This window comes from Corvus kubaryi, unplaced genomic scaffold (assembly GCF_017639235.1).
Source record: "Corvus kubaryi isolate FWS band 111438036 unplaced genomic scaffold, C.kubaryi_AGA036_p1.0 37392, whole genome shotgun sequence".
Classification (NCBI taxonomy): Eukaryota; Metazoa; Chordata; class Aves; order Passeriformes; family Corvidae; genus Corvus; species Corvus kubaryi.
Window position 1 is genome coordinate 4,303,747 of NW_024581131.1, and position 27,970 is coordinate 4,331,716.

Below are 27,970 nucleotides of genomic sequence, written 5' to 3' on the forward strand. Positions count from 1 at the left end.
TGTGTACGTAGTAAAAATGCATGATAAAAAGCTGAGGTTGTTTCTAAGCCTTTCTGTCTCCTCTCCCTCTCACCCTGAGTGCACATACTCTGTCAATATTGGCTGTAGACACCACCTCTGGACTCTGGAGATATTTTGCAAATTCTGTGTGAGATCTGTGATGTGCCATCACAGTAAAATCAGTGGTGTTGCAGAAAGCCCAGGACTGCCATAACACTTCATTAATGATTCATTGAATTTCAAAACTCTTGGTAATACTTTGCCTGAATTGCATGCTCTTACTTTTGTACCCTCTTCCTCACTGCTACTTGGATCAAAAGCTAATTGGAATGGCAAGTTAGAGAGTAGAAAATAAGCTAGATTGAAATAATTTACTTTGGTTTTGGTGGCTTTGTAGGAGGCTCTAACAGGAGTAGCTGGATTACTAGGATTGAAGCTGCTTTCTCCATTTAGATGTGGGGTTTTTTTCTTCTGAAATAATGATGTGGTGAGGAGAAAATGCTATATTGCAAATATGTTTGTGGAAAGTGTCTTTTCAGTTTTCTTTAAACTACTTTTTCTCCTAGGTAAAGGCAAACGTGTGCAGCCCCCCTGGTCTCCCCCTGAGGGGACAAAGCATTCTAGGCTCTGCCTCTACAACAGCCTGACTCGCAGTAAGGTGAGTAAATGAAAGTGGAGATTTCCCTAGAAACATAAATAGAGCAGTCATCAAATGCTTGTTTCTGAAGTGTTTGCCCTGTCAATAGTCAGGTCTCTGGGTTGTATTCTGTGGAATGTTAACAAGCAGGGGCGGAAACTCTGTGCCAGTCAAGTGCATTTGCTGGGCAGGTGTAATACTACGTAAACTAAGTACATGTACACTACACGTGTGTGACTCTGTGCATATTGCATAATATTCAGTCCCCAGTTTCAAGTTGTCATGCAAAATAGCCAGACATTCAACTGTAATACACATAAGTGTTGGCAGTGTGAGCAGAATAAAATCACAGTTTCTTTATTCAGATATTGCCTGTGGAAAAAAAGTCTCACCAATTATAGTTGAAATATAAAAAGTGTAAAACTTCTTGTGGTCTTGTTTGAAAGTCCTTTGGGAAAGAGGAAATATTAAGAATATCAATGTATCACGGGATGTAGTATTCAAGTATCTGTGAACTGATTATAGTGTGTAATCCTTTTCAGTGCAAAAGAAAGCTTTTACTAACAGTTTGAATAGTGCCCTGCCTAGTCCAAATCCTTGTAACCTGATACCTTGATTGATAAGAATGCATAGAACATAAGCAGCCACACCCCATTATCTCTCTTACAGGATAAAGCTAGTGGTGGTCTTTACTTACAGTAAAATTGAGAATGGAATAACTATTTGTTTTTTGTAATTATAATCCATGTTTTCATGTTTTAATCTCCAAATGGGGTGTTACTGGCCGAAGGTCATGTCTTTAATTTCTTCTGACCACTGTACCTTCCCTTTCAATTTAGGAAATATTTCAGCCTCAGAATGGAAGAAAGGTCTTGTGGTATTGCTGTGGTCCAACAGTTTATGATGCTTCTCACATGGGACATGCCAGGTACTGCATTCCTTACTTTGACATAGGTGATAACAATGCCTAGTGGAAGCAAAAGACTATTAGTAAAAGGTATTCTTTAGAGGAGTGTTTTACTAGAAAATGGTCTCTTTCAACTCAATGCTTGCAATTTAAGATTAAAAGCATGTTACAGTATTTTATCATTGTGGGATTAAAAACTAGTAGATGGGGGCAAAGTAAAACTGCTGCACAGTTACAGACTGAGGTTAAAATTATTTGATACAGATATATGATACAAGTGTTCACTAAAAACACCCCTGTATCTTTTTGATTTTAGGTCCTACATCTCATTTGATATCCTGAGAAGAATCTTGAGGGATTATTTTAAATACGACGTTTTCTATTGTATGAATATTACAGATATTGATGATAAGGTAAGGGGTTTTTTTAAATTGCCATCTAAAATACTCTACTTTTAGAATGGAAGTCAGAGAGTCACATGTAATTGCCACTTGATAAGCCAAGATAAATCTTACACTTATTAACTGAGATGTACATTTTGTACACAAAGGCATTGTTTTTCTCAATTTTTTAGCACTCCTATGGTAGCAAACCCTATATTGTTGTATATTAATGTATATTGTCACAAATAATGAAGTCTAAGTATTTACAAAGATAATTTATTTTATTTGCCTGTTGAGATAATTAATTGACTCTGTTGAGGCAGTCGATCAACTGTGTATGGTGTGTTTAATTTGTCTTCTTATATGTAATTCTTGTAGCTTGTTGAATTTATAGAGATTCTGAAATGCCTTTTGTACATAATAGATTTTATCTGCTCTCTGTATAACTACGTGTCACTTCACAAAAATATTTCCCTGTTTCTGTTTTGCAGATCATCAAGAGAGCAAGACAAAATTACCTTTTTGAAAGATATAGAGAGAACAAATCAACCCCAGATCAGCTACTTCAAGATGTTAGAACTGCCTCAGAGGTGGGTGTGGTAATCTCTGCTTGTGTTTTAGGTTCTCATTCAATAATGTACGAAAGCATCTAAAAAATCCCTCAGATTTTGCTACCTCTGTAAACTTTCTGCTTGTTTTAATTTTGGTGCCACACACAGTAGAATTGTTATTTGAACTGCACATCACTTTGATTTTTACATTGTTTTAGAATTGACAAATTCTTTAAAAGACATTCCTGATTTCTGTGATCTTAGCACTTATTTGTGAGTGCATGTATTGCTCAAACAGCATTTGGAGGTTTGTGTGTTAGAATTCAAACTTTAAAAATAATCCTTTATAAGAGTTTTTAAACAATGGTATATCCATAATCTTTTAAAGCTTGGGAGGTTTCCCTTTTGTACCATTGATGACCTTGGAAGGAAAAGGCTCGAAAGCTTTAAGGATTTAATAAATTGTGTATTCAGGACTGAAGGTGAGGGAAGGTGATTCTCTGGTAATTTTTAGAACTACATATCACAAAGAGATTATCATTTTAATGAATTGAATACAGGCCTGGGAATAGGAGGCCTGGAAATTTTGCCCAACTATCTTTGCCTGACATAGTCTCTAAACATTGCATTTAATCTCTCTCTGTTTCACATTAAAGCTTGTCCTTTTCAAATTCATGGTAATCAGCTGTGTAATTAAGGTGATCAGCTGCACAGAAAATGAAAACAACAGTAATTGTGATGATAATGTAGTAATTTATGAAGTCTTTCTGAAAAAATTAATTTGGATGCAAACTAAAATCTTGTGATTGCACCTTTATTTCTGATGAGGAGCATGTTTCATGTTTCAGTAGTTGAAGTCAAAGCTTTTTCTATGGCATAATGTCCTATCCATCACTAGCAAGGTACTGTGTGGCTAAGATAATATTCTGTGTATGGAGCATAGTGCTACTGTACTGCAGCTGGCTTTCTAATTTTTTTATTTTTAATTGTAGCCCTTTTCAGCTAAACTAAATGAAACAACAGACCCAGATAAAAAGCAAATGTTGGAAAGAATCCAAAATGCAGTGAAGTCTGCTTTTGACCCTCTGCAAGAAGCTGTGCAAGCAAAGTTCCCTGCTGAAGAGATCAACAGATGTCATGAGGTATGTTTGAGCTCCTCTTTATGTTTTATATTTGGCTTTTAATTGTTAGGAGGTTTAAAGATAGTATGTAGCTTGTAGTGATTCCCTGAAACATTATGGAACCTTTTATTCATAAAAAGAGGAAGAGTGCAGCTGAGAATGTTTTAGTACTTCACATTCAGTACAGAAAATTTGATTCTTCAATTCAGCTACAGAGTTTTTGGATGCTGTTTTTAGCAATTACTTTTTTTTTCCTCCCACTGTGATAATTGTTCAGTTTTTACCTTTCCAGTGAGGATTTTGCTCTTGCATGTACTTAGACTTTCTCTTTGACTTTTTTGTCTTGAGGAATTAGTTTCATTATAGGTTACTGAGCATGCATTTCCAACACTCCAATACTGATGGCAGTTTTCTACACAAGTGTTTCTGTCTCTGATCAGGAAAGAAAGTACCTCCCACAAAGTTTTGATCAGGATTACTTTTATTAAAGACAATTACATTTAGTGACAAATAATCATGTTGACTTTATTGGGCTTTGGTTCTGTCCCAGTAACCAAGTCAGTCAATGTAACTAGTGTCTTTTAGTAAATGATTTCCATGTCCATTTTCATTTCTCTTGCTTTCAGATTATTTGTGGTAAGTACTGTGGGGTATGCATGGGTATGTGCTCCCTTCTTGAGAAGACTCTGTCTCTAAATTATGGGGTCTTTTTAAAAGGCCCATCTATTCTAGTAAGAAGTGCCTTTATAAGAGTATATACTGACCTAATGGAATTTTAAAAACAACTAAACTCTAAGCAATCACACCTTCTACATTATATCTCAGTGTAAGAAATTGTAATCTTTTAATATAAGACTAAAAGGTATCCTTGCTGATGTTCAAATTAGTCTTTAGGACACTTTTTAGCAATGTGCATAATAAGGCTTCTGTTAGATTATCCAATAGCAGTGGGGGAACAGATGATGTGATATAACTGCAGGTCCTGTCTGATGTTTACAGCATAAGTTCCAGCTGCCTGTTTAAGTGATCAGCATCAAAACAGATATCACATATCAGTTTATCTTCCTTGCTCTGTTTTTTACATCTATATTTATGAAGGGCAGTATGATGAAAATGTGGTAGAAACATGGAGTACTCTGTACTCATAACTAAGTGTCTCATTGCAAAGGTCTTATTCCTTAAGCAGACCTCTCTCTGTTCAGAATAAGATCTTCCTGCAGAATTTAAACAGGGCAAGTCTTTGATCAGTTGCTCTTATCATTATTGTTTTCTAGACACTGTTGGAAGAAGCCAAAGATTTGCTGTCTGACTGGTTGGACACAAAATTTGGCAGTCAGGTGACTGACAATTCCATATTCTCAAAGCTCCCCAAATTCTGGGAAGGGGAATTTCATAAAGATATGGAAGCACTCAACGTAAGTAAATGAACTGTTTTCTGTTCTAAAAATGTATGTTCTATGCCCTACAGTACTCAGAATACAATTTAGCTGCTTAATAGCTTTCAAGAACCTCATATTTTAACCTCACTGATAAAGTATTTCCTTTAATTTGAATAGGTAGATGTTAAATTAGCACCTGCTCTGTTTTCATCCCCACAATCTTAAATCCGTTGTGGTTGTTGCACATCACTTACTTGGTGATCAGGTTTGATGTGTGCTCTCCATGCCATCCCCGTGGTGTAACATGGGCAAATAATCATAGACTGATCCAGAAATTTGAGCTGGAATCTGTTGGCTGCACAAGAGATCCCTGCCAACCTCAGCATTTAGTCTGACTACTTAAGAGGCTTCAGCCACTAAGAAATTATGTGATGATAACCATCAAGAAGAGATTTGTCTGTTACAGATGAAATGCTGTGTCACAGGCAGTGGTTCAGGTCAGTGAAGGTTGATTTATTTACCTGCAAATCAGAGGGACTTATTGCCTCTTCTGTCAGAAGTGCTGCCATCCCCTTAAAAGCTGAGGAAAAAGTGGCCACAGCACATTGTTTCAGAGCAGAAAGCTTGAGGTAGGAGTGTTAGATTTTATTATCACTTGCTTTTGAGCAAATCTGTAACCAATAAATAACACATATATTTAGTGCATATTTGCATGTGTGTATATATACATATATGTGTATATATAATTCTACTTTTTATCTCTAGGTTTTACCTCCAGATGTTTTAACACGGGTTAGTGAATATGTGCCAGAAATTGTGGATTTTGTGAAGAAGATTGTGGATAATGGTTATGGGTAAGTTAGCTGCTGGGTGCCAGAATAATTGCTTTCAGCACTTAACTGTGAGCTGTTTTCTCTGTTTTCATATATGATAGTAGTCTTTGCTAGAAGCAGTTTTTCATCAAATAAAGACATTTCAGATTTCTTTGCAAAAGAGCTGTTATTTCTCACCTGATGTGCTTCTTATGATGTCCTGTAGGGTGAAATCCTTGTTCATTAAAATAAAGTCAAAGTCCCATCTGCTTGAACTGTGTTTGATTCCTGGTCTTCATCAAAAATTGTCAAACATTGACACTTGACAGTTAGAAGTCGGTTGTAAATAACATAAACTTTAAAAAATGGTAATTCTTGTGACTTGTACCTGGTATCTCACCTCTTAAAAACTTAACAATAGCTGTTGCTTTCTCTTTGATCAATTTTATTGTAACTTCTAATAATTTCTCCAAAGTCTTCATATGGTAAGGCCTTAAAAATTGGACTCACCAAAGTCATCTTTACAATACTGAGCAGTACCATACTGTGAGTGGAGTTACTAGAGAACTTATGACAGTGATATTGGGGATAAAATTCAGTTAAGTTGTGGAAGAAAAATAGCTAAATAATGATCTTTAACTTTTCAGGTATGTGTCCAATGGATCTGTATACTTTGATACTATGAAGTTTGATGCCAGTGAAAAACACTCCTATGCTAAGTTGGTGCCTGAAGCTGTAGGTGATCAGAAGGCTCTTCAGGAGGGTGAAGGTAAAGATTGGCTTAAGTTGCTGAAGAAACTGATGATGTGCTGGTCTCTTCAATTGATTTCACTGATGTTTGGATCAGTCACAGTCAGAGCTTAATGATTTACCTGCTGCACTTCCTTTACCAATTTCTTTGCCAAAGTTTTGTAGCTTGAGCCAGTACTTTCCTGAAAGTTCTAAATTGGAAAATACGAAGAAATATTATTAATCCTAGGGTGGTTTTGGGTTGCTCTTTATTTGTTTGTGGGGTTTTTTGGGTCAGAATTGTGAATAGCTCAGTCATTTGGCCATAGCTCAGTTTTTTGCCCCTTCATCAGGCTCAAAGTAAGAGCAAAGACTTGAAGTTGGGTCTTCCACATGCCAGGCAAAAGTCCTCCACATCAGGCTGGGTTATTTCATGACAAATATTTGGGTTCTTCTTCCATACTGAGAACTCTTTTTTTACTTTGTAAACTTGTTGTGTTGAACTAAATCCAAATATAGATTTTTTTAAATTGAGCTATAGCAGAAGATTAACTTAAAATGCTCAGTAAATGAGATTCATTAGTTATCTTCTCCTAGAGTTGTACAATTTTAGCACATCATGCAGAAAGTCTATAAAAAGAATATTGAAAGGTTTTAATATAATACCCATAGCAGGTGAAGTCAGGACACTCATACAGTAGGTGAATTTAGCAGTATCTGAGAGATGGTGCTTTAAATGGGTATGGGGTTTTTTTCCTTTATTCAAATTCTTATAGCTGAAATCTTCTATGTGAAATAAAAGGTGCTAGCTTAAACTACCATATTTGTGGAACATGAATATATAATTTCCACCACATAACCAGTCACTTTTGTTGAATAGTTGTGTCCTTTTGCAAACAGGAGCTGATGCTGAGTGATTAATGTAACTAACCAAGAGTATGCAGGTACCAAGTGATTGCTTGGTCAGCTTCGCTCCTTTGACTCATTTGTGATGATTTTTGTTACTCTGACAGATAATGTAATTTTCACTGTTACAAGCAGCAGAAATGCTAAGCTTTGAAAGTTGCAATTAATGTAAATAAAAGCAAAATACATCTAGATTTGAAGTGTATAATGTACTATATTCTAGGCAGTTGAGATTGCAAATAACCTATACAGCAGAACTAATTGAGAAGTTTAACTTTGACAGTCTTGTCTTGGATTTTTATGCTGTAGGGAGTATTGTTGACCACTTTTAGTCTTGGACAGTAGTGCAGAAATGGTAAATTCCTTGTGTTTCAAGATGTTACAACAAAAGGGCCACCTAAATTATCATGAGGAGCTAACAGCAAATAATGATAGCACATCTCTGATGGTAACACAACAGTAAATGTAGCTATTGAACAAGTACCAACCATTCTGTGCAACAACTGAGATTAGGGGAAGAAATATTGTATGAGACTGTGATTGTGTGTGCAGATGAAGACAATCATAGTCTCAATTTAGATCCATCTAACTTTGGAAGGAATTGAATCTGCAGTCTTACTTATCTCTGAGTATGGGGCTTTTTCTTTCTGTATTTCTTTTTCTGTAACTGCAATATTGGAGTTGTGCCTGCTGAGAGAATGTAGACGAATCTCATGTCAAAATTTAGAAAGCAGTGCAACTGATACTTGTCAGATACTTGTCAGCCAAGCAGTAACCAAAACACAAAGGATTATCAAAGTTAATAATGAGGATTTTTGTGGGTTCAGTGATTTGGGGGTTTGTGTTTTGGGGTTTTTTAACTTTTTTTTTTTGTGGTTTGTTTGTTTTGGGTTTTTTTAAATTTTTTTTTAAGATTCTCTTTATGTGAGATACAGCAAGGCAAATCAGTAATGCTGGTGTAAAATGTATACATTTACATTTTCTCTTTTGAAAGGTGACCTGAGCATCTCAGCTGATCGCTTAGGTGAGAAGCGTTCTCCAAATGATTTTGCCTTATGGAAGTCCTCCAAGCCAGGAGAGCCCTCATGGGACTCTCCATGGGGAAAGGTAAGGACATTATAATCAGGATTTGGATTTTCTACACTTATTTAAATAGCACAGTTACACAAGTTTTTTGGCCTCATGTCATTTTAACAATGTATAAATTGTGGAGATCCTGTATTCAGTCGTAAGATTCTGTGGGTAATGTTCATTTAATAATCTAGAATGTGTCTATCAGTCTGATACTTTTTAAGCAGAAGTTTGCATGCAGGCTCAGCATGGCTGTTACTGGTTGTTTGTCCTCTATTTATTGACAGGCTTTATCTGCAGTAAATTCTGTTTCCTTTTTTTTCCCCTTGTGGTCAAAAATATTAATGTAGCTTTTAAAAGAAGATTAAGCAAGATAATCACGACATTACAGATGTATTGCCAGGCTGGTTTTTAAATGCAACACTTTCCTTTTGGGAAGCTGTGGCTGAGAATCTTTTTCTCCTAGTAACAGCATATCCCATTTCCTCAGGTGTGTAACTGAGGGCATCAGACAGAGGCAGAAGAGGAAGACAGTTACTAGTAACCAAGTAATGCCTTTTTGTTAACAGGGTCGTCCAGGTTGGCACATTGAATGCTCTGCGATGGCTGGATCCCTTTTGGGAGAGTCGATGGACATTCATGGAGGAGGCTTTGATCTCAGGTTTCCTCACCATGACAATGAACTGGCACAGTCTGAGGTGAATGAAGTGACCTTTCTGCAGTGATAAAGCAACATGCTTTGCTTTGACTGCAACTTACACAAGTCCATAATTCAGTTTTTAAAACTTGATGTGTGTTTTGTGTAAGCACAAGTTTTGGTTTTCAGGATTTTATTCTCTAAGTTTTCTTGCTTCATGATACAGATGTAAACAGTGTTGGGTCTTTGGGTTTTGGTTTTTTCCTGCAGGCGTATTTTGAAAATGATCACTGGGTTCGGTATTTTCTGCATACTGGTCACTTAACAATTGCTGGCTGTAAAATGTCCAAATCTTTGAAGAATTTCATTACCATAAAAGATGCACTGAAGAAACATACAGGTAAAAATTATTTTGGAATAGGAATGCTTTTGATGTACTTTTAGTGGTGACTGTGATAATTTTTTTTATTCAGGGTAACTTCAGGCATCTTTCTTCTTCGATAACTTTAGAACAGCTTCCTTGTTCTTTTGATCCTTGTTGGTATTTATCTGTATGGATAATAGTGGGTTTGCTTTTTTGGTAGATGTACTGATAGTAAGAACTTTAAAGATTATGTTCTGAGCCACTGTAGTATTGGAGTCCATGAAAATGCTTTAGCTTATGATAACTTTCCTTCTTTATTTTGAAATTCCTACTAGCACGACAGTTACGGCTGGCTTTCCTCATGCACTCTTGGAAGGATACACTGGATTATTCAAATAATACCATGGAGTCAGCTATTCAGTATGAGAAGTTTATGAATGTAAGTAAGTTTTCCATTCCTTCTCCAGCTCTCTAAACTTTGTGTTGCCATATATGTTTCAAGGAATAGAACTCCAAGGATATGTAGGCCATATTCCCAGACTGTACTTGCCTTCTGAATTCATCAGGTGGGATGTCACAGTGTTTATTTAGCTACCATTGAACACTCAAGTCTTGTAAATTCTGTGGACTGTTACATTTCTCTGCAGCTGGGTGTTCTCTCCAAGTTTTGACATCTCTGAGTAGCTTGGCACTTACACACAAGATCAGTTTCTCAGTTGAACTTGCTCATGGAACTCAGTTCAACAGAGACTTTGTAACATTTCTACCAGGTCAGACTCTACACAAATGTAGCCAAAGGGGAAGAATGAGTATTGTTCCCACTTCCTCTCCTCACCACAAACATTGAGCATTTGCCTCTATGCCTTGCAGGTATGTGAGAGGTCAGGCAGAGTTCCTGTCCCTGGTTAGTTTGGAGCCATAATTTAAACTCACATTTCCCACAAGGACACTGTACAGCATTTTGAGATTGTTGATATTGGTCTCTCCAGCTGAAGCTATTCTGCTTTTTATGTAAAATGTTTGGTTTGGGCCACAGATTAGGTTAAAATGACTTTTTACTGAGTTGGATGCCCATTTAAAACAGATGCTTGCTATAAAGCCATTTTATTCTTCAGCTTCCATTGCTAGCAACACACTTTAAAATCTGCCATAAGAACTGTTGCCTAAACTTTTTTAAGAGGTTTTTTTGTATGAGCAGTTTGGTGTTAGAATGTTGTAGGGTATTATGTAGTAACAGAGCAAGAGATAAAAATGAATTGCAGTCCAACTGTGATTTACAAAGTTATTCGAAATGTGTGGGTTTTATTGTCTTGACAGACTTTCAGTAGATCCTGGCTGAAACATTGTTGAACCCATAAAGTTTAGGGGTCTCATTAAGAAATAATGCCCTTTCATAGTAAGTATTGGTTATGTGTAATTGAAACTGATTTCTGGCTCTATTCTTCTTTTACAGGAATTCTTTTTAAATGTGAAGGATATTCTACGAGCTCCCACTGATGTGACAGGCCAGTTTCAGAAATGGGAAAACCAAGAGGTAGAGCTGAACAAAAAGTGAGTGGAGCATTCCTCCTTCTCTCTGAATAGCCATTGAGTAGCTCCATGTTTATTTCTTTTTTCTTTACGAAATCGTTTACAATGTGTATAGTGATATTTATGTCTGTAGAATTTCCGCTTAATATCCCAAGTCTTTAAAAGCAATCAGTTTAATCTTGGGGCAGCTTTATGAGGTATAGATGAAATGGTTGATTTCCCTTTTGTTTATGTTAAGTACACTGGCATGCCTCATTGCCATGTTTGTGAAAGGAAAGAGAACTTTTCTGTTAGATAGCTGTCATTTTCTTCACTACTTGAAATCTTGTCTTCTCTCTGAGAAGTGACCAATAATTCCCAGTGGTTACAACAGGAAAAACAGAATTTTGCACATTTCAAAGTGTAGTGAGCAATCTGAGACAAGCAGAAGTTAAATGACCTGACTAAAACCACAACGGATCAGACTGCCAGTGTTTGAAAATATGTTGTTGAGACAGTGATATCAATTTTGCTTTTATAACTACCATTATTATTTTTAATGCAAACAGCTTCCTATATGACTTCTGTTTTTTCTGAAATTTAAAATAGAAGCATCTTACATTACAGTATTAAAGTTCAGTTCACTATTGTGGTCACAAATGTTACTATTGGAGGACTAAGTGTAGATGTTTCTGTGTAGTGATATCCTCTGAAAATTTTATCTTCAACTTGAGATTGGTAAACATAGCCCCTTTTTTAAAAAGGGGGGAAATAGTAAGAAATAGAGAGGTCAAAAGGGAGGGATAAAGAAGTGGGAGGAATAGAAGACATGCTTCGTGGATATTTGGTTTTGTCTCCTTTCTTCTACACTTTCTTTTTTCTTGGAAAAAGTACACTGCTTGAAACCAGAAGGCCTTTGTGTGATGAAATGGTACCTAATATACAGTATTATTTATTATACCTACTACCATGTCACTAACATGACAAAGGTTTGCATGATTTTATTCCTTTTATCTACTTGTAATATCTTCATAACAATTCACGTTGTGGTAAGTTAATTGGTGCTCCTTCCTGGAATGATACTAAACAGAGGGCTTGGTTGGTACACAGGGATAGGAGTGCAAAACTGTAAAAAAAAAAAAGCACAAGAAGATACTAAATAAGCAATTTATACTGCTTTAAAAACTAAACTTGCATGAAAAGGCCAGTTGCTGAAAAAGTGTTTGATGTAATTTGTTTGGATAGTTGTTGCCAATTAGATTATCCTGCCTGCCTTTGTCCATAGCAGCAAAACAGCAGTGTCACGATAATGCCTTTTTTCTTGTTCATCTGTTTTTCCTTCCAATATAAACTATGACCAACAAAAAATTACCTTACTTTTACATCCCCTTTCTCTTCTAGCAGGGACTCTTCAGAGTATGTTTCAGGTTTTTTGGCATGAGTAGTTAAAAAATCTTTTTCTTCTTAGTTTTTACGAGAAGAAGGAAGCAATTCATGAAGCACTGTGTGACAATATTGACACCCGCTCTGTCTTAGAAGAAATGCGCTCGCTAGTCAGCCAGAGTAATTCCTACATTGCTGCAAAGAAATCTTCCAGACAGATGCCAAACAGACTGCTTTTAGAAAACATCAGCTCCTATCTCACTCAAATGCTAAAGGTATGTAACAGCAAGGAGTAATGCTGTTATTGCACTGTGCAGTTATAACTTGTATTTTCAAGGATGGAGGGATCTGTACAGTCTTTGTTTAAATCTTAGAGGAGACTAGAGATCTTCCACACATCCCCCAGCCAAAACAACCCCAAACTGCAGCCTGTGCTGCACCAGGAACAATTTTGAGTCCTCCATGTTACGTTCATGTTTTCAGCTAATGTTCTGTTGAATAGTGGAGAGCCCCTAAGGATACATGCAAGGAAAATTAGATAGTAGAAAAAAAATGAAGTCAGAATGAGAATTCTGACTGCATTAAAGATAAATCTGAAAGCCAATGCTTTGTATGGTGTATCAATTACAAATCAAAACATCATCTTGTTGGAGTTGTGAATTCTGGCTTAAATGAGAACTATTCAAAGGCCTAGTATATGTGATTTTACTTAGTTTTCACATACCTGAGAATTGATGTATACAATCTTTTCTTTTTACCTGACCAGATTTTCGGTGCCATAGAAAGTGATGAAGCAATTGGTTTTCCTGTTGGAGGGAATAGTCAAAACATAAATGTAAGTGAAGGACAAAATACACTACACAAAATTACTGTGTCCTTTGAAAGCTTAGGTTAAAGTGATGACATTACTGATATGTAGCTGAATTACGTTCTTTTTGCTTTTAGCTTTTCAATCTGATGTAATTAATTGGCTTAGGAAGCAGGATTTTTCTTTTACAAGAGTTGGGGTTTTTGTAGGTTGTTTGATTTAATGACAGACAAATTGTATAGCAACCAGAAAAAGAATTATCTTGTCTTCTGAATGATGAGTCTGTTTCATAAACCACATGTGAACTACAGGCAGCACATGCTGCAGTCTAAAGGCTCATTACAAGTATTTGTATGCTAAGTAGTTTCAAAAATATAATTATACAGATTAAACTTCTTTGTGGTACACCAAAAACCAGCCTGGAGGCAGCTGGAGTTTTATCCACATTTCAATCTCTTCTTCTGCTCTCATTTGCAGCCACAGTTTTTATGTGGCTTTCAAAGGCTGTTTTGCTTTAGTCACCCAGCAGTTCTGCTGCGATGCAGAATTTTTCTGGAAATACCTGAGAGGCACCTGATGAAAGTGCTGATGGGCTCTGGAATAACTGGAACATTTTCTGGTGCAGGCAGGAGAAATAACTCCATGTGAAAGCCATCAACACTTTGTTCGTGCCAAAAATCTCTTGTGGCCACATCAGTGCTGTTTTTCAAGTATTTTTCTGCATTTAAAGGTGTGACCATGCACCTTTCTGCTCCTCCTTAAAAGGACTAAATGAAACATTTCTGGTGTAACAAAAAAGCTCAACTTTTTATTCATCAAAGGAATTGGCAAGCTTGCTTGTGGTTGAAGAATGGGAATGAACACTCATCTGATAATTGCCCATGCAAATACTTACATTAGTGTGCTGTGGAAATTCTTATTAATTATATAATAAGGAAGATGTTCAGTATTGCCTACAAAGCCCATCAACAGTGATTTTTAATTTGGCTCAGAATTATTTTGAATTTCAGAAGAAAGGAAGCACTCTAACACCTACCTTTTTAGGGAAAATGAAAATTAAATTTGTATTTAGCACTTCAAGCAGTGTTTCCAATACATATGCTTTGTGGAAGGATTGGTGATAGCTTGAAGCGAAGTCCTTTCACTCCTTGAAAATAACACTGCCAAGGGTGGTGGAGTGAGAAGAATTTTGTGCAGAAAAAATAAAAATCCCGTGCTAACACATGTTGTTGTCCACAAAAATTGGAGTTGTTATCCATGTGCAACAAGCCAGTGATTACACACTCAAGAGAGACATGGATTATTTGTTTCAGAGTTGTGCAGGCCTGGGTACTCAGTGGTATTCCACAAATCAAGCACACCAACTATCAAAACTTTTTACTACTTAAACATTTTAGCAAACAAAGGAACTAGTGTTTATTGGCTACAAGTTACATAATTCTCTTATTAATTAGTATTTTATCCTCTCTTGGTTAATAATTTTCTTGCTTCCCATGCTAATTAGTCTGCATGCTCAGTCTTTCTGTTCTTTTGAGCCAGTGGGTTTCTTGGGTTGGTGGTCCCTGAGCTGGTGGTTGGAATTACCTTTTACCCCGTGGGAGCTGATTCCAGCACAGTTGATGAGTTGGCTTTATGAGTTTTTCCCTTTTCTCGGGAGTTCTGCCAAGTGTCCATGTGGCCCATAAATTCTTTGTGGCATTCTTAGTGTCCACTGTCAGTGGTCCATCCTTCTTCCCAAGTTTTGTTAGCCTCCCCTAAGGTCTGAGATCATTGTAGCATGTCCAGTCCTAAACCTTAACAAGGCAATTCTACCAACAAGTAGTTTGTTTTTCTGACACCTGGGCATCACTTAGAGCTTGCTTGTTAGCTGCTCTCTGTTTCAGGGCTTAAATCTCCCTTCTTGTTGATTAGGCTTGAAAGGATACAAAGATCAAACATTAAAGAACATCCTTTCTGAAGGAAATTTTACATATTCCACGTTTTGCAACACTGGTAGCACAGTTGTTAGAAGAATCTTGTGCTAACATCTCTTACACAGAAGAAGCTTTTGTTTTTATCATCCAGGTCATTACTGGTGTTAAGCATTATAATATAAAAATGCATAATATCACAAGTGTTTTGGCTGTTTCATTAAATATTATACTGTCTTTCAGTCCTCCATGCAGATACTTATTTTTCTTAGCAAAAATTAAAAGAGGTGAACTTCCAAGGTTCAAAAACTTCTCATTACAGAAGTCTGTGGGTGAGGCCAGTTGTTTCTTTTTTTAGATTGGAGATGAAAGAACCAATAGGGTCAATATTGCCAAAAAAGGCATAATCCTTTTCAAAAGCTCTGAAAGAACAACTAGCTTAGTTACCATGGGTCAGTAATTTACTTGAAAAGTGGATATAAGAGATTTGAAGTCAGAAAACCTCAGTTCCATAATATCATTTTCCAAATGAATTCAGCATTTCTCTCAAATTAGTTATTCTGGAAATAAAAACCTTTCATCTTGAAATGACTGATAAAGCAATGACAGTGCCTGCTTTCCCAACACCACTTTATTTGCGTGAAGAGGTAGTTTCAGTGCAGAGAGAGAGTGGAGATGAGACTGTTCCTCGCTTTCCAGAGTCTGTTCCTTGGGCCAAACTTGTCAGCACGGCTTCTGATTATGAAGCTGATTGCACAGTGTTCACATTTATAAAATGTTTTAACAGACCTCCCCAGTTCTTTTCATAGGGGCACTTTTAGAGCATGACAGACTATCTTGTCCCTTAATTGCACAGAAATTTGTCATGGAGATTTAACAGACAGGAAAGACGCGGAAATTGTAGAGGAGAAAAGTTTGCAACTTTTTTTCTCTCCCTCGCCCTCCAGAGTAATGAAACTTTTAATTTAGCCTTTCCCCTGAGGGCCTGGCTTTTCTTCTTGGGTTTCCAGAGAAGTGTTGGCAGATGCTCTGATCTGTTGTTTTTGTAGCTGTTCACTAACTGCTTGCTGCTGCTATTCACTGCCATTGAGACCAGATTCACAGGACTTTTTCTCTGAGATTTCATGACCAGTGTTTACTTACACCTGAAATAATTCAACAGTAATCTTTCCCCACTTTTTGTGGGAGAGGCAATTGTGTGAGGATTATAGACATTTGCACTGTATTGGAAATACAGGAAATTAGCATAAACTGAAATCTCAGGAGCAGATCTGTGTCCTAACATCAGTTTCGCCTGGTATTATTATCATGGTATAATGGTATTATTATTATAAAGAGCTGGGCCTAAGACAACACAGTACATGAAGGAGCAAATTCATCTGAGTGCTGTTTTTATCCCTGCACTGCATTATAGTTAGTTAGCTGGACCGTAGCATAACCCTATGGAAATGATGGATCTAACTGAAAAGAGGTGAAAAAGGGATGGGGAGAGGCTGAACTTTGCAAGCTGATTTTATCTGCACAAAAGGAAAATTGACAGCTAATGCAAATTATTGTCTATCCTTTGACATCAATAGAGCAATGACAATTTTTATTGATACAGATCTGCCCTGAGGGTCAAGTTCTATCCAACAGTACATAAATATGAAGTGGGAAGGGACATGTTTTATATCTAAATGATGATTAGCTAACTGGTGAAATAATGATCCTGCAGATTGAGTCTACAGTGATGCCATACCTCCAAGTTCTTTCTGAGTTCAGAGAAGGAGTGCGACAAATCGCCAGAGAGAAGAAAGGTGAGAGTTCACTTTTTCCTGTACTGTTTTCCTGTACTGAGACTTGTAGGTCATAGGAACCAAACTGGGGGAGACGATGGAGGTGTGGGTGTGAGGCAGCTGACAGTCTCTCCTTGCTTAGGGAATAAAAGTAAGGCATCTTTGAATTTGAATTTTTGGATCTCTGCTGCCTCCCTCTTTAATTTGGGACTCTTTTACAGGCTACTAAGCTAATTTTAATTTCCTAAAGAATCTAAAAGTTCTGGAATGACGAGGTGTAGCTGCTGTTTTTCTAGGTTAGGGCACTCCTGCTTTCTAGATATGAAAGTACCCATGATCTCCTCCCTTGGGAGTTTGCATTCTCTTAAAAGTGTAGATTGCTACACAATAATAGTGTCTGCGTTTAAATAGCCCAAGATGTTCACTGTTATTTGTTAGCATAGTTGGAATCTTAGCTCCCCTGATGGTAATTGGAGTGCTCTCTTTGGAGAATTCATCTGGGAGTTGGCTAGAAGTTGTTTCAGGTGCTTTTTTTAATCCCTCTGAAAAGCTTTGATCATGCTGTGTGTGTTGGCAGCAGAACTATAGAGTGTTAAAAAGGTTGTTCCATTAAGCTTTCTTTGATTTTACTGGTATTTCCTAATGGAGGAGCTCCACTGTTTTTTTGCTGTTCCCTGTGGAATTTTGCATGTCTTCAATATGTGTTTAATTCTTGTTTTCTTAAAACTTTGACACTGGGATTTGTACTTGAAGGCAAAACAGGGCATTTTAAATTTTTTTACATATAAGTAACCCATATATTACATAGATGCATAAAATTACTTGTAGTGTCTGGTAACCTATTCAGCTGGAAAAAACTCTGGACTCTCATTCTGCTACTGTTTGGAGTCCTGAAGCTAATAAGTTTACATTAAAAGCACAAAACTGTATTTCCTAATGTGGCTACTCTGCTATTATTGTCAGACTCTTATAGGCCTAATTGATGCTGAGAAATAGGCTTATTAGTAAATAAGTAAATATTTTCTGTAACTTGAATTAATTCAAGAGGTTCGTGTATATATCCTCAGCCAAAAAATGTGAGCTTTAGTCTTTTGGTATTTAACATAAATACTTGTTTTATATGAAGCTTCTTTTTTCCTTGCTTTCTGATGGTTGAGCTAAATTGATCCTTGCTTTTAGCAGTGGTAAGGTTTAAATATCATGGGGCTTCTTGTAGATCTTTTTTAGAATGCACTTGGCTCTAGACTGTTTACTGGCACTTGAATTTCCTGCTTGGAAGGCAGTGATTTTTTGCCTGGAATATACTGGACAGTAAGAATTAAACTGGATCTAGTTGCTGCTTGATTGGGGCATACAGCACTCTGCAATTTGACCAGGGAGGCACGTTTCTTTTAAACTATTTGATATATGGAAGCTGAGTGGTGGTTGGCAGGACCTGCCCTGACATGCTACAGATTTGTTTCCCTTTACCCATTAAATTCTTGCCTGCAGGAAGCATTAAATTACTGTAAAAGTTGTTCTGATTAGTGGCTGGGGATATTGCCTCTGCATGGCTCTAGGCAAAGGGAGTTTCCCCATCACAGCCTGTGCTGGCAGAGTTGTGTTAAATATTAGTTAAAATAATCTGTATTGCTTTAAGTATTCTCAGAGGTTAAATAAAAAGTATGTGGCTCTGTAAAACCTGCAGAGTATTACAAATGTCCCCATCCATATACATGTACTTTGAAAATGTACCTACAAAACATTTCACAGAATAGCCATTTTTAAGGCTGTGTTTTTTAGTAAGAATTGAAATATATATACTCTGCAAAAATGTTACCATCATCCAGAATGGGTAGCATTCAAACACATTAGTAAAATAAATTGCCTATTTTATAAGGTTATTACTTTTCAAACTGGACATCTGCACTGATCATTTGCATCTGAGTCTTAATTTATGAACCTACCTAGCAGTGATGGTCAACAGACAAAGCAAAACACTGTGCTGGCTGCACAGGGGAAAGAAATGCAGAAAACCTCTGCCAAATGTGTCAATGACTGGTTGGTCAGAGCATCTCTGTCTTGCACATCATGACATTTCACTTGGGTAGCTGACCAACTAAAGACTCCTGTATACTTGTCTCTGCAAGGATGCACAGTGGAGATGATCTGTGGCCCAGTGCAGCTCCCAGTGCTTGGGAAGAATTCTTATTAGCAACATATTGTTATTCAGATATTTAAACAAGAGCAAGTCCTTCAGGTTTTGATTACCAGCCTCAGGAGACCTGCTTAAATTGACTACCCCATGGTAAAGGTGTCCATGTCTGAACTCTGCCTGCATCTTCATTTCCTGCCAGTGGTGCTGGTGGCATATGGCATCTTGTTCTAAGCTGCTTCTAGGACACAGTGCCCTCTGCACCTTCTGCCCTCTTCCAAATATGTCATTAGCTGGCCAGAATTGGGACAAGCTCTCTCATTGTAGCATTGCCTGCTCTTGTCTTTTGCTGCCAGTCTTTACATTCAGCATTCTCCAGATGCTTTTCAAGCTCTCTTTTTCCTCCCCATCACAGTGTTCCCATTCACAACATCTCAACATCTGTTTCACATCTGATACTCTTTGGCTTGAAATTCACAGAATATATGAAGAGATGTCTGGGAAATAGTCACAGGCCAAAGGAGTGCCCATCTGCTGGGATGTTCATGGGCACTGGTGATAAGGCATTTTCCTGCTGGTTTCCTGGTCACTGTCCTCAGTGAGACTAGCCTCCTAGTGTCTTGAGGCAGCCCATAAACAACGCCCTTCCCAATCCTAAACATCTTTGCTCTGGAGGTACCACATGCAAAGAGCAGGCACATTTCAGCCTTAAGAAGCGCCATGCTGATTCCTTTGGATGACAGGATTGATCAGAGGATGTGTCCTCTCATAAATAATATGTTTCATTATACGTTTCTCATTGGTGGATTTCTTCTTCTTCAGCTTCCAATTATTCTTGATTTTAGATAAATAAACATCTGTAATTGTGCAGATGTGTTTTAGTGAATAAGCAGTAGGTGTTTCTGATATGATATGTCTTGATATGATATGTGTAATTCCTTTGCCTAGGTTAGAGCCAACACCTTTTAGTGTCAACAGCCAGTGAGGTAATCTTACCCCTGGTTTATCTTAATGGCTTATTTAGAGTTGCATCAAACATGACTGTGGTTCACTGTGTGTAACTGCTCTGGATCAGGAGAAACAACAACTCTTTTTATGGCAGACAAAAGAGGTTCTGTACACTGCAGTGGTTTCCTATGCAAAGAGAGAGCCACAGAACACAACCATGCACTGAAACAGGGTGTTCCTTTTTATACTTTTAGGATAGTCAGTGCTCTGTTCACTTGCAGCTCTCTGAGAATTGTGGAAGAGATGAAGGCTCAGGGATGGTACTTGTATCTAGCAGAATGTGCAGTGGTTAGGAAACTGCCTGGATGGAAACTTCCACTGCCTGAAATAATACCTTTGAGACCCTGAGTACTTCTTAGGTTTAACCAGCTAAGAATTGCTGAAAGGGAGAACACTTGTTTATTACAAGCACATCTAACCCAAGTATCTGTCTTGTCACACTTGGTTAAGTGTTCCTTCCAAATATCAGACTGCCTATAAAAAATGCCACTGAATTCACAACAGCATTCTGGGTCTCCTTGATGCATTTAGTTCCTCTTAACTGTTCTGCTGCTTCTCAGCTGATACAATTTCTCATCCAAAAAATTACCTGTATGAAGATTTGTTTTCCCCTTAAGAGCTGATTGCATATATTTCAGCTAAATCTTAAGTTCTTAACCATTTGCTGTCTTCAATGGTTCTTTGATAAGTTTGCAAGGGAAAAAAATATTAGCCATGATGTCCTGATAACCATGCAGAAAGGCAAACCAAAATTCTCCATTCTGCTGCAACTAGATTGTTTGAAATAAAAAGAGGATGTTGGGATTACAGTTCCTCTGACAAATGTGTGTGTAGTTATCAAATCAACAAAGTCACAGTCCTTCAAAGGGCACTGTTAGGTTTAGCACAGGATATGTTAATTTGTGGTTTTTCTAAAACTAGGTTTTTAACCTTTCTTATTGCACATCCTACAGCAACCATTAGGATCTTCCTGAGTCATGTACCCTTCCACCATACCCTGGCAGAACTTCTGCATCATTTCTGAATTGCCTTGGATTTTCTTTCTGTTCCCCTTCAGGAACAGTGAGGATATCTTAGAAGAAATTTGTGATTTTCAAGTCCCTGCAAAGAAACATGCTGCTTCTCTGTATAGCTGAAATAAGGCAGGATTTACTTTAGTTATCACTTTAAAGACCTTTCTCTCTGTGTGTGAGAGAGTGGCAATTTCTTAATTGCACTGAAGTAACTATGTAGCTGCATAAAAGTGTACCTCGGCCACATCTGACTTCCCTAAAAGCATTTTTCATGCTCTGTAGTAACTGAAGTGCTGCAGTTGAGTGACGCTCTTCGGGATGACATCCTGCCTGAACTTGGAGTTCGACTTGAAGATCATGAAGGTACTCAGTTATCTCTTGAAACTTTGTAGCAGCTGTTTTTATAACCCTGCTGTTTTCCTGAGAAGTGGGAAAACAAACTGTCAAAACTAATCTGGAATAATTCAATAAATTTAAGCACTGCAAAGCTGTAGCCTATCAACTGTGCACCATGTATGTATTTCATATATACTATATATAATGGCACATAATATGTACCATATATAATGGTGTATATATGTATGAATATATAATGTAGAACTGGATGTATGCATGTACAGAATAAAAAAACATGCACTGCAATATTTTTCATCTTTTCATATAGCACCTAACTTCTTAGTCACTTTTGAGTAGTCACTGAGTGGTAGTTGCGTTCAGCATGCAAAAAGCAAACAGTTATCACAGGGTGAACACATTTACCTTTGACTAATTAAGAAACTAATCCATCTCATTTTGCTTTCTTTAGGACTTCCAACCGTGGTTAAATTAGTGGATAAGGACACATTATTGAAAGAAAGAGAAGAAAAGAAAAAGGTTACTATTTTAAGCATCCTATATTTTTAAAATTAAGAGTAATGTGTTAGCTATGGATACTTCTACATTTCTTTGATAATACATAAGAAAAATAATAGCAGCCTAGCAACAAGGAAAATGGCATAAGAGAATTGATACAAAAATTTAAGTGTGTTGAAAAAAAGAATTTTTCAAAACAGCTTCTTGAAAACTTTGTATGGGACCTAGAGAATACCTCTAAGATTTTTTATGTTTGCTTTTTAAGATCTGTATATAATTAAGGGATGTTAAGTATTGCATTCAAACTGTCTTTTCTCTCTGGACGAACAATTCCAATGAGAAGCTAATTCAGACTTCTTTTGTTTGTACAAATGAAGTCAACATTTTCCACAGAACTAGTTTGTATTCATCTCATATGTGAGGAAAAAATGTACTGGCTAAATCTTAATTAATATAGTGTGGATTAGTGAGACATTCAGGATGTGGGGGAAAGAATTCATGTTACTATAGAAAGCTTGTGAATTCTAATTCACATGTCCAAGGTCTGTACAGAAACCCTGCTTTTGGCACTTCCTAGCATTAATGTTTGACTTTGTGATATTTAAGAGTAACACTTCATATGTCTGTCTTCAGTTTTACCAAATAGTAAAATTCTATCATGACTAGAAACACTTGGAAGATTTTCCAACATTTCTCATTCCATGTTGATGTTTTTTAGAAAAGGGAGAAGTAAAAAGTTGTTTTAGCCAACTCCAGGTGTTTTCATCAGAATGACATTTGAAGGCAGTTTGCTTATAGCTGCTGGGTAGGACCTGCAGCCAGAGTCCCTTTTCCCTGGAAACAGTGTTATGTTCAGCACTGGCAGAACCCTTGGAGAACTGACAGGTCTCTCCTGGGCAAGTGCAAGATGGGATTTTTAGCAAGTTGGCTAAATTTGGATAGTTGTTTCCCTAGGAACATCAAGTGATACAACTGCTGCTTGAGAAAGTGTGATGTCTTCACAGTTTGAGGCAAGAGCTTAAAATATCACTGAAATACAGTCTTTTTTAAAAACTCGTTTGCAAAACATTTTTCCCCCTAAAATGACAGGACAATTTCTTTTAGGTATTCTTTTATAGGTATCCACTTTGCATGCAAAATGCATTCTGAACAGTTAAAACTGGTTTAGCTGTGAATAAAAGCAAATGAAATCGAAGTCATACAGTGGGAAGTATCAGACAATCCTAATTATAAGGCATGGTGGGTTTGCTGCAGGTCATGCTGCCAGTTCTGTCTGTAATTAGATATCCAGGGGAGCTGGCTCAGGTTTGTAGAAAACAACTAAATGAAATAGTGCATTACCTTTTACTCACTAACACTGCCTCTCACAGATAGAAGAAGAGAAAAAAAGGAAGAAAGAAGAAGCAGCAAGGAAAAAACAACAGCAGGAAGTAAGTAGCCTCATTCTGAAGGAAGGTGGTAGGTAGCAATAGTCACATGCAGGAAAGAACACGTTAGAACACAGGCTCTCTGCCCAGCCTTAACCAGGTCTCCATTTCTTTTTTTTGTGTACAATTTCCTGCTCAGAATGACGTTGGCTTGCAGTTCAGATTTGGACTTTCAATTCTTATAGAGAAACCATTTTTGAAAACACAACTAAAGCCTGCAATAACTTACTACAGAAGAACTTGTAGCACTTAATTTCAGTCTATAAACAGTATTACTTCCTTAATTGACAAAGTCATATCTTACGTGCTTGTTACCGTTAGAGAAGATTTTGCTTGTGTCATTTATTATTTTATTTCCTTTCTAGTATCATAGGTATATGTAAAAGGGTTTCTTTTTCTCCTTTGTTTTTTCTTTTTCTATGTTAGAAATCCCCTGTTCCTTATGATTGGGCAGTGAAATGTTTTACTTCTATGGCCGGAATTCAGATAGCTCAAAGGTTTTGGGCTTTGGATGGGGAGTAGGCAGACAGAGGAGGTAAACTCATAAGAGAAAATATTGTTTGCTATGCTGATGACTTTAACAGTACAGGAAATACATCCTGTGTTAAAAGAGGAAGAAAGCTTTTAGAGAGCACCATGTACGGAGATAAAACAAGATGAATAGCATTTATCATCCACAAATTCCAAGTACCTTTTTCATTCTTTCAAAAAGGTGATTCCCTTGCCTTAGGCAAAAATTACATGGAAAAGATTCTGAGATGTGCTTGTTTACAGATAAGGGAGAGTTCAGTTTATTTTCGGTGCAGTTACTGCATCTGATTCTTCTGTGACCTGCATAGAAACCTTTGCTTCCCAGCAGGAAGGTTGATAAAGGTAGTTCCTTTTGCAGTGAGTTAATTGCTGAATATTCTTTACTCGTAGCAACTATTCACTTTGTGTCGACTAAGGAACCAAATTGGCAAGAATCAGATGTAGTTTTTGGAGTATACAAGCAAATTATTTTGAGTTTCTGCAATGTATCTATTTTATAAAGTGGTTCTCTACAGGTTTAAACCATTTTTTCCCCCAGACAAGCACAGCTAAGACCTACTGAGTCTTCAGTAGAAGAAGTGAGGAACTTCCTTCCTAGTGAAAAACACCTCACTCCAAGTTTCTTTTCACATAATAAACAATTATGAATTAAGTGCTCTTTGATTTTGAAATTATAATCTATTTCTCCTTTTGCATATGTGACAGGTTGTCAGTAATTAACTGTGCTGTTAATGCATGTTTTATATTACAGGCAGCAAAACTGGAAAAAATGAAGATTTCACCACATGAAATGTTTAAATTGGAAGTTGACAAATACTCCATGTTTGATGAACATGTAAGAGACTTTTCTTCATATAGGAAGAAGTTTTCCTTCCCCAGTTGTACATACTTATTTGTATATATTTATAGCAATCTTGTTCCAAACCTCCAGTGCAGTGCTATTAATGTGGCGAGAGGAGGGAAGGAGAGAAAGAAAAGGTGATATATGAATTTTATTGTGCACTGTGGAGTAAGGTCTCTGTTAACCATCATTTCAAGGGTATTTTCCTTCTACATTCCTTTGTACATTCATTGTACACTTCCTTTGGCTCCTCTGATTGCAAAGCAAAGTATATATTGTGGGTAGGAATGTGAATGATGCTCATTCACAGATTTGTTACTCTGGTGCAAGGCAGGGTATTCATTTCCAAGTACAAACTCCCCGACTCAGCCAAAACTGATGTTTTTTGGAGAGGTCCTGTGTTTCCTGTTCACTTCTGCCCACTGTTTTGCTCACTCCTGGCAAAGGATTTCTGAAGGGGCTGTATGCATAACTTTGCTCTTGATTGCTCCCTTTGGAGATAAAAGTGTTACTTGGAAAACATAAAAGCACTGTTTCTTCAATACCTGATTTGGGGCATTGATCCTGCTTCTGCCTCTCCCCTTCACCTGCACAAATTCAGGCCCTGGGGGCAAATCAGAATGGAGAGCATAAATACTGGAAAATACCCCTTCAAGCCAAAGAGAATGTCCATAAAAATGCTGATCATACTTTCTCCATCAAGAGCATAAATCTCTTACTGCTTTTGCTTTAAGCCTTCAATTCAATCTGCTGGTATGATTAAAAGATTATTTTAACCATCTGTTCAGGAATTAGTCATTATTCTCTTAACTAAAACCATCTAGAAGTTAGTGGTCTAAGCTTCCCTTACATGGTACAGGACAGAAGATAAATACACCCTTATGCCCCTTCTTTAACTAAGAAGGGAACACACAGAAATAGTCCAAGTTAGCTGTCAAACTTCTAGGTGACTAAAATTAGCCAAGATACATCCCTTCCTGACAGCCTGTCATTATTACATTATCTCCCTTTCTTATTAAAACATGATTTCATAAAGAACAAAAGCAGTCCAAGAATTTATCTTAAATACTCTTTCTTTCTTAATATTTCAGGGATTTCCCACCCATGATACAGAAGGCAAAGAACTTAGCAAAGGACAAATTAAGAAGCTAAAGAAACTTTATGAAACCCAAGAAAAGCTACACAAGGAGTATCTACAAATGGTTCAGAATGGAAGTGCAAATTGAAAACAACGGGACTTTTTATTTAGAAGGCGAGTGCTGGGCTCCCATTGAAGAAGTGAGCATATACTGATGCTCAAATTTCTGTTTACACTTTCTATTACGTGCAAAGCAAAATTCCTGTTTACGTGGGTTAATAATGTCATCTGGAAATGCAATAAAAATCCATCATTAGAAAAAAGCCAACCTGTAAGAAGTTTCTTCTCAACAGTAGCAACAGTGGTTGCCAGTTCTGTTTGTGAAGGTGCTGCTCAGTCAGCAAATCCACATAAGGATTCCTGTTCATTCTAGCTGTTCAGGCTTTGGTTAATTTGTCCTGCGAACTGATCTCTATCTAAGAGCCAGTGTTACAGTCAGAAAAATTTACTGCTAAGTGGGAGCTGAGTAATTTGCCCCACAGTAAGAACAGTATTTTCCAGATGACTTTAGTATCTTTACATAAGCAGGAAAAGTGGGTAGTTCCACTATGATACTTATTCTAGCTGCTGTTATTAAAAACTCACATAAGTATACCCAGAACACTTTGCATAGTAGAAGTTAACAGTCCCTTTGTTGAAAAAGGGAACAGATCATCAACCTGCAGTTGCAGTCAAGTGGGTAAGTACAAGGCAAATGCACCTGCATTGAACAAACAGGTGGGAAAGACATGAAGGGCTGATGGCAGAGGTGGTGTATTCTTGGAGCTATCCCTTCAAGGAAACAGGAGCCCTGCCAAAGTACCTGATTACCCAAAGTACTCCGTACCTAATTACCAGTTCAGAGCCATGGGGAATTAACAGAGGGTTTCCAACTGAAATACAGTTGTGGATTAGTTGCAGTTAGGGAATACAGCTAGACGTGGCTCTGTATTCAAGACTGATGTTTTTAACATGATGATTTAACCCTGAGATAATAACCTTTCTAATGTAGTATGGTCATATTATATCTGCAGGGAGAGCTCTTTGTTGCCTAACAATGCATTTCACTGGCAGAAGCTACTAAATGAACTAAAGTTCATGAAATCCTAAAAAATATCTCACCTACTTTGCAGCTGCCCAGAACAACCAAGTGTCTGATTTGCAGAATGATATTCATTGAATATTCTCAAGGTGACTTGCAGAAATGACACCTCTGCTCTCTCAACTCTTAGGTTCCTGCTACAATCATCAGACTGTTCCTTTCCTTAATGAAGAGTTAAAACATCTTTGCTTTTCCTTCATATTTTTGTATTTATATTCCTCCTTCTGAAGAATGAACCCATTATTTGGAGTAACAGAAAGGTCTAGTAGGGGTTTTTTTTTCTAATTTGCCTGTATTTGCCTTTGAAAACATACATAATGTTAAGGTCAGTAAAGCACATGCATCTTGTGTGCAGAAAATAAAATCTGTTGTGAAGTACAATTTGTATGTGAACTCTCTGCAGTGGGGGAGAATACTGACCTTCTCTTTATTCCACAACCATCTTTTTGAAATGTGGTTTACAGAGCTTTTCCTTTAGCTTGCTATTACTAATTCAATTAATTTTGCATTCAGTATTTGATTATTCTGCTAATTTCTAATCAGTTATGTAAATGCATGTTTAAACTGCACAATGATACTTTAAGCAGCCAGCCACAGCCATGAGGGCAACTTCTTCATCCTTTGGTTTGGGAAGAGAAAAGGTTCAATTACATTTTTTGCAGCATTTTAGATCCTAACTCCCTTCAGAATTTTCAGCTCATCATTTTCTTCCCAGCATGCTCCCTGAAGATGCATGTGCATTCATGGTATCTTTGAAAGGCTGGGACGTGCCTATGCTGCTTCTGAAGCTGCTACCTAATGTCAAATAGTGACAGGAATTTGCATACAGAAATTCTTTTTGGTGGTCTGGGTTAGCACTTACTTAAGGTTAGTTAGTATTTAACTATGGAGAAGATGCTGTTGATCCGTTGCTGTCCTGGACTGTAGCTTATGGCATCTCCATGATAACATCCTGCCTTTTGCCCCCCCATGTTGTTTCTTTCTCTTCCTGCTATGTTTTTAGTAGAACCTAATCCAATTCCATTACTTACCTACTATATCAATGTAAACGAATTTTTTTTAA

General features: G+C 37.2%; 1 protein-coding gene across 2 annotated transcripts in view; it reads left to right on the plus strand.

Moving 5' to 3' along the window:
- CARS1 (cysteinyl-tRNA synthetase 1) overlaps positions 1–27,284 on the plus strand; it is a 34,878-nt gene extending 7,594 nt beyond the window's left edge. For both annotated transcript variants that reach the window (XM_042038536.1, XM_042038535.1), the window contains 21 exons: positions 567–658; positions 1,477–1,565; positions 1,861–1,957; positions 2,419–2,517; positions 3,471–3,620; positions 4,874–5,014; positions 5,744–5,832; positions 6,438–6,559; positions 8,420–8,532; positions 9,066–9,194; positions 9,404–9,533; positions 9,833–9,936; positions 10,951–11,048; positions 12,475–12,664; positions 13,156–13,224; positions 16,822–16,903; positions 21,320–21,400; positions 21,843–21,910; positions 23,260–23,319; positions 24,599–24,682; positions 25,780–27,284. In XM_042038536.1, the coding sequence (XP_041894470.1) occupies positions 567–658; positions 1,477–1,565; positions 1,861–1,957; positions 2,419–2,517; positions 3,471–3,620; positions 4,874–5,014; positions 5,744–5,832; positions 6,438–6,559; positions 8,420–8,532; positions 9,066–9,194; positions 9,404–9,533; positions 9,833–9,936; positions 10,951–11,048; positions 12,475–12,664; positions 13,156–13,224; positions 16,822–16,903; positions 21,320–21,400; positions 21,843–21,910; positions 23,260–23,319; positions 24,599–24,682; positions 25,780–25,914 (2,222 nt within the window). In that variant the 3' untranslated portion in view covers positions 25,915–27,284. The remainder of the gene's footprint in view (positions 1–566; positions 659–1,476; positions 1,566–1,860; positions 1,958–2,418; positions 2,518–3,470; positions 3,621–4,873; positions 5,015–5,743; positions 5,833–6,437; positions 6,560–8,419; positions 8,533–9,065; positions 9,195–9,403; positions 9,534–9,832; positions 9,937–10,950; positions 11,049–12,474; positions 12,665–13,155; positions 13,225–16,821; positions 16,904–21,319; positions 21,401–21,842; positions 21,911–23,259; positions 23,320–24,598; positions 24,683–25,779) is intronic.
- The last annotated feature ends 686 nt before the right edge of the window (positions 27,285–27,970 follow it).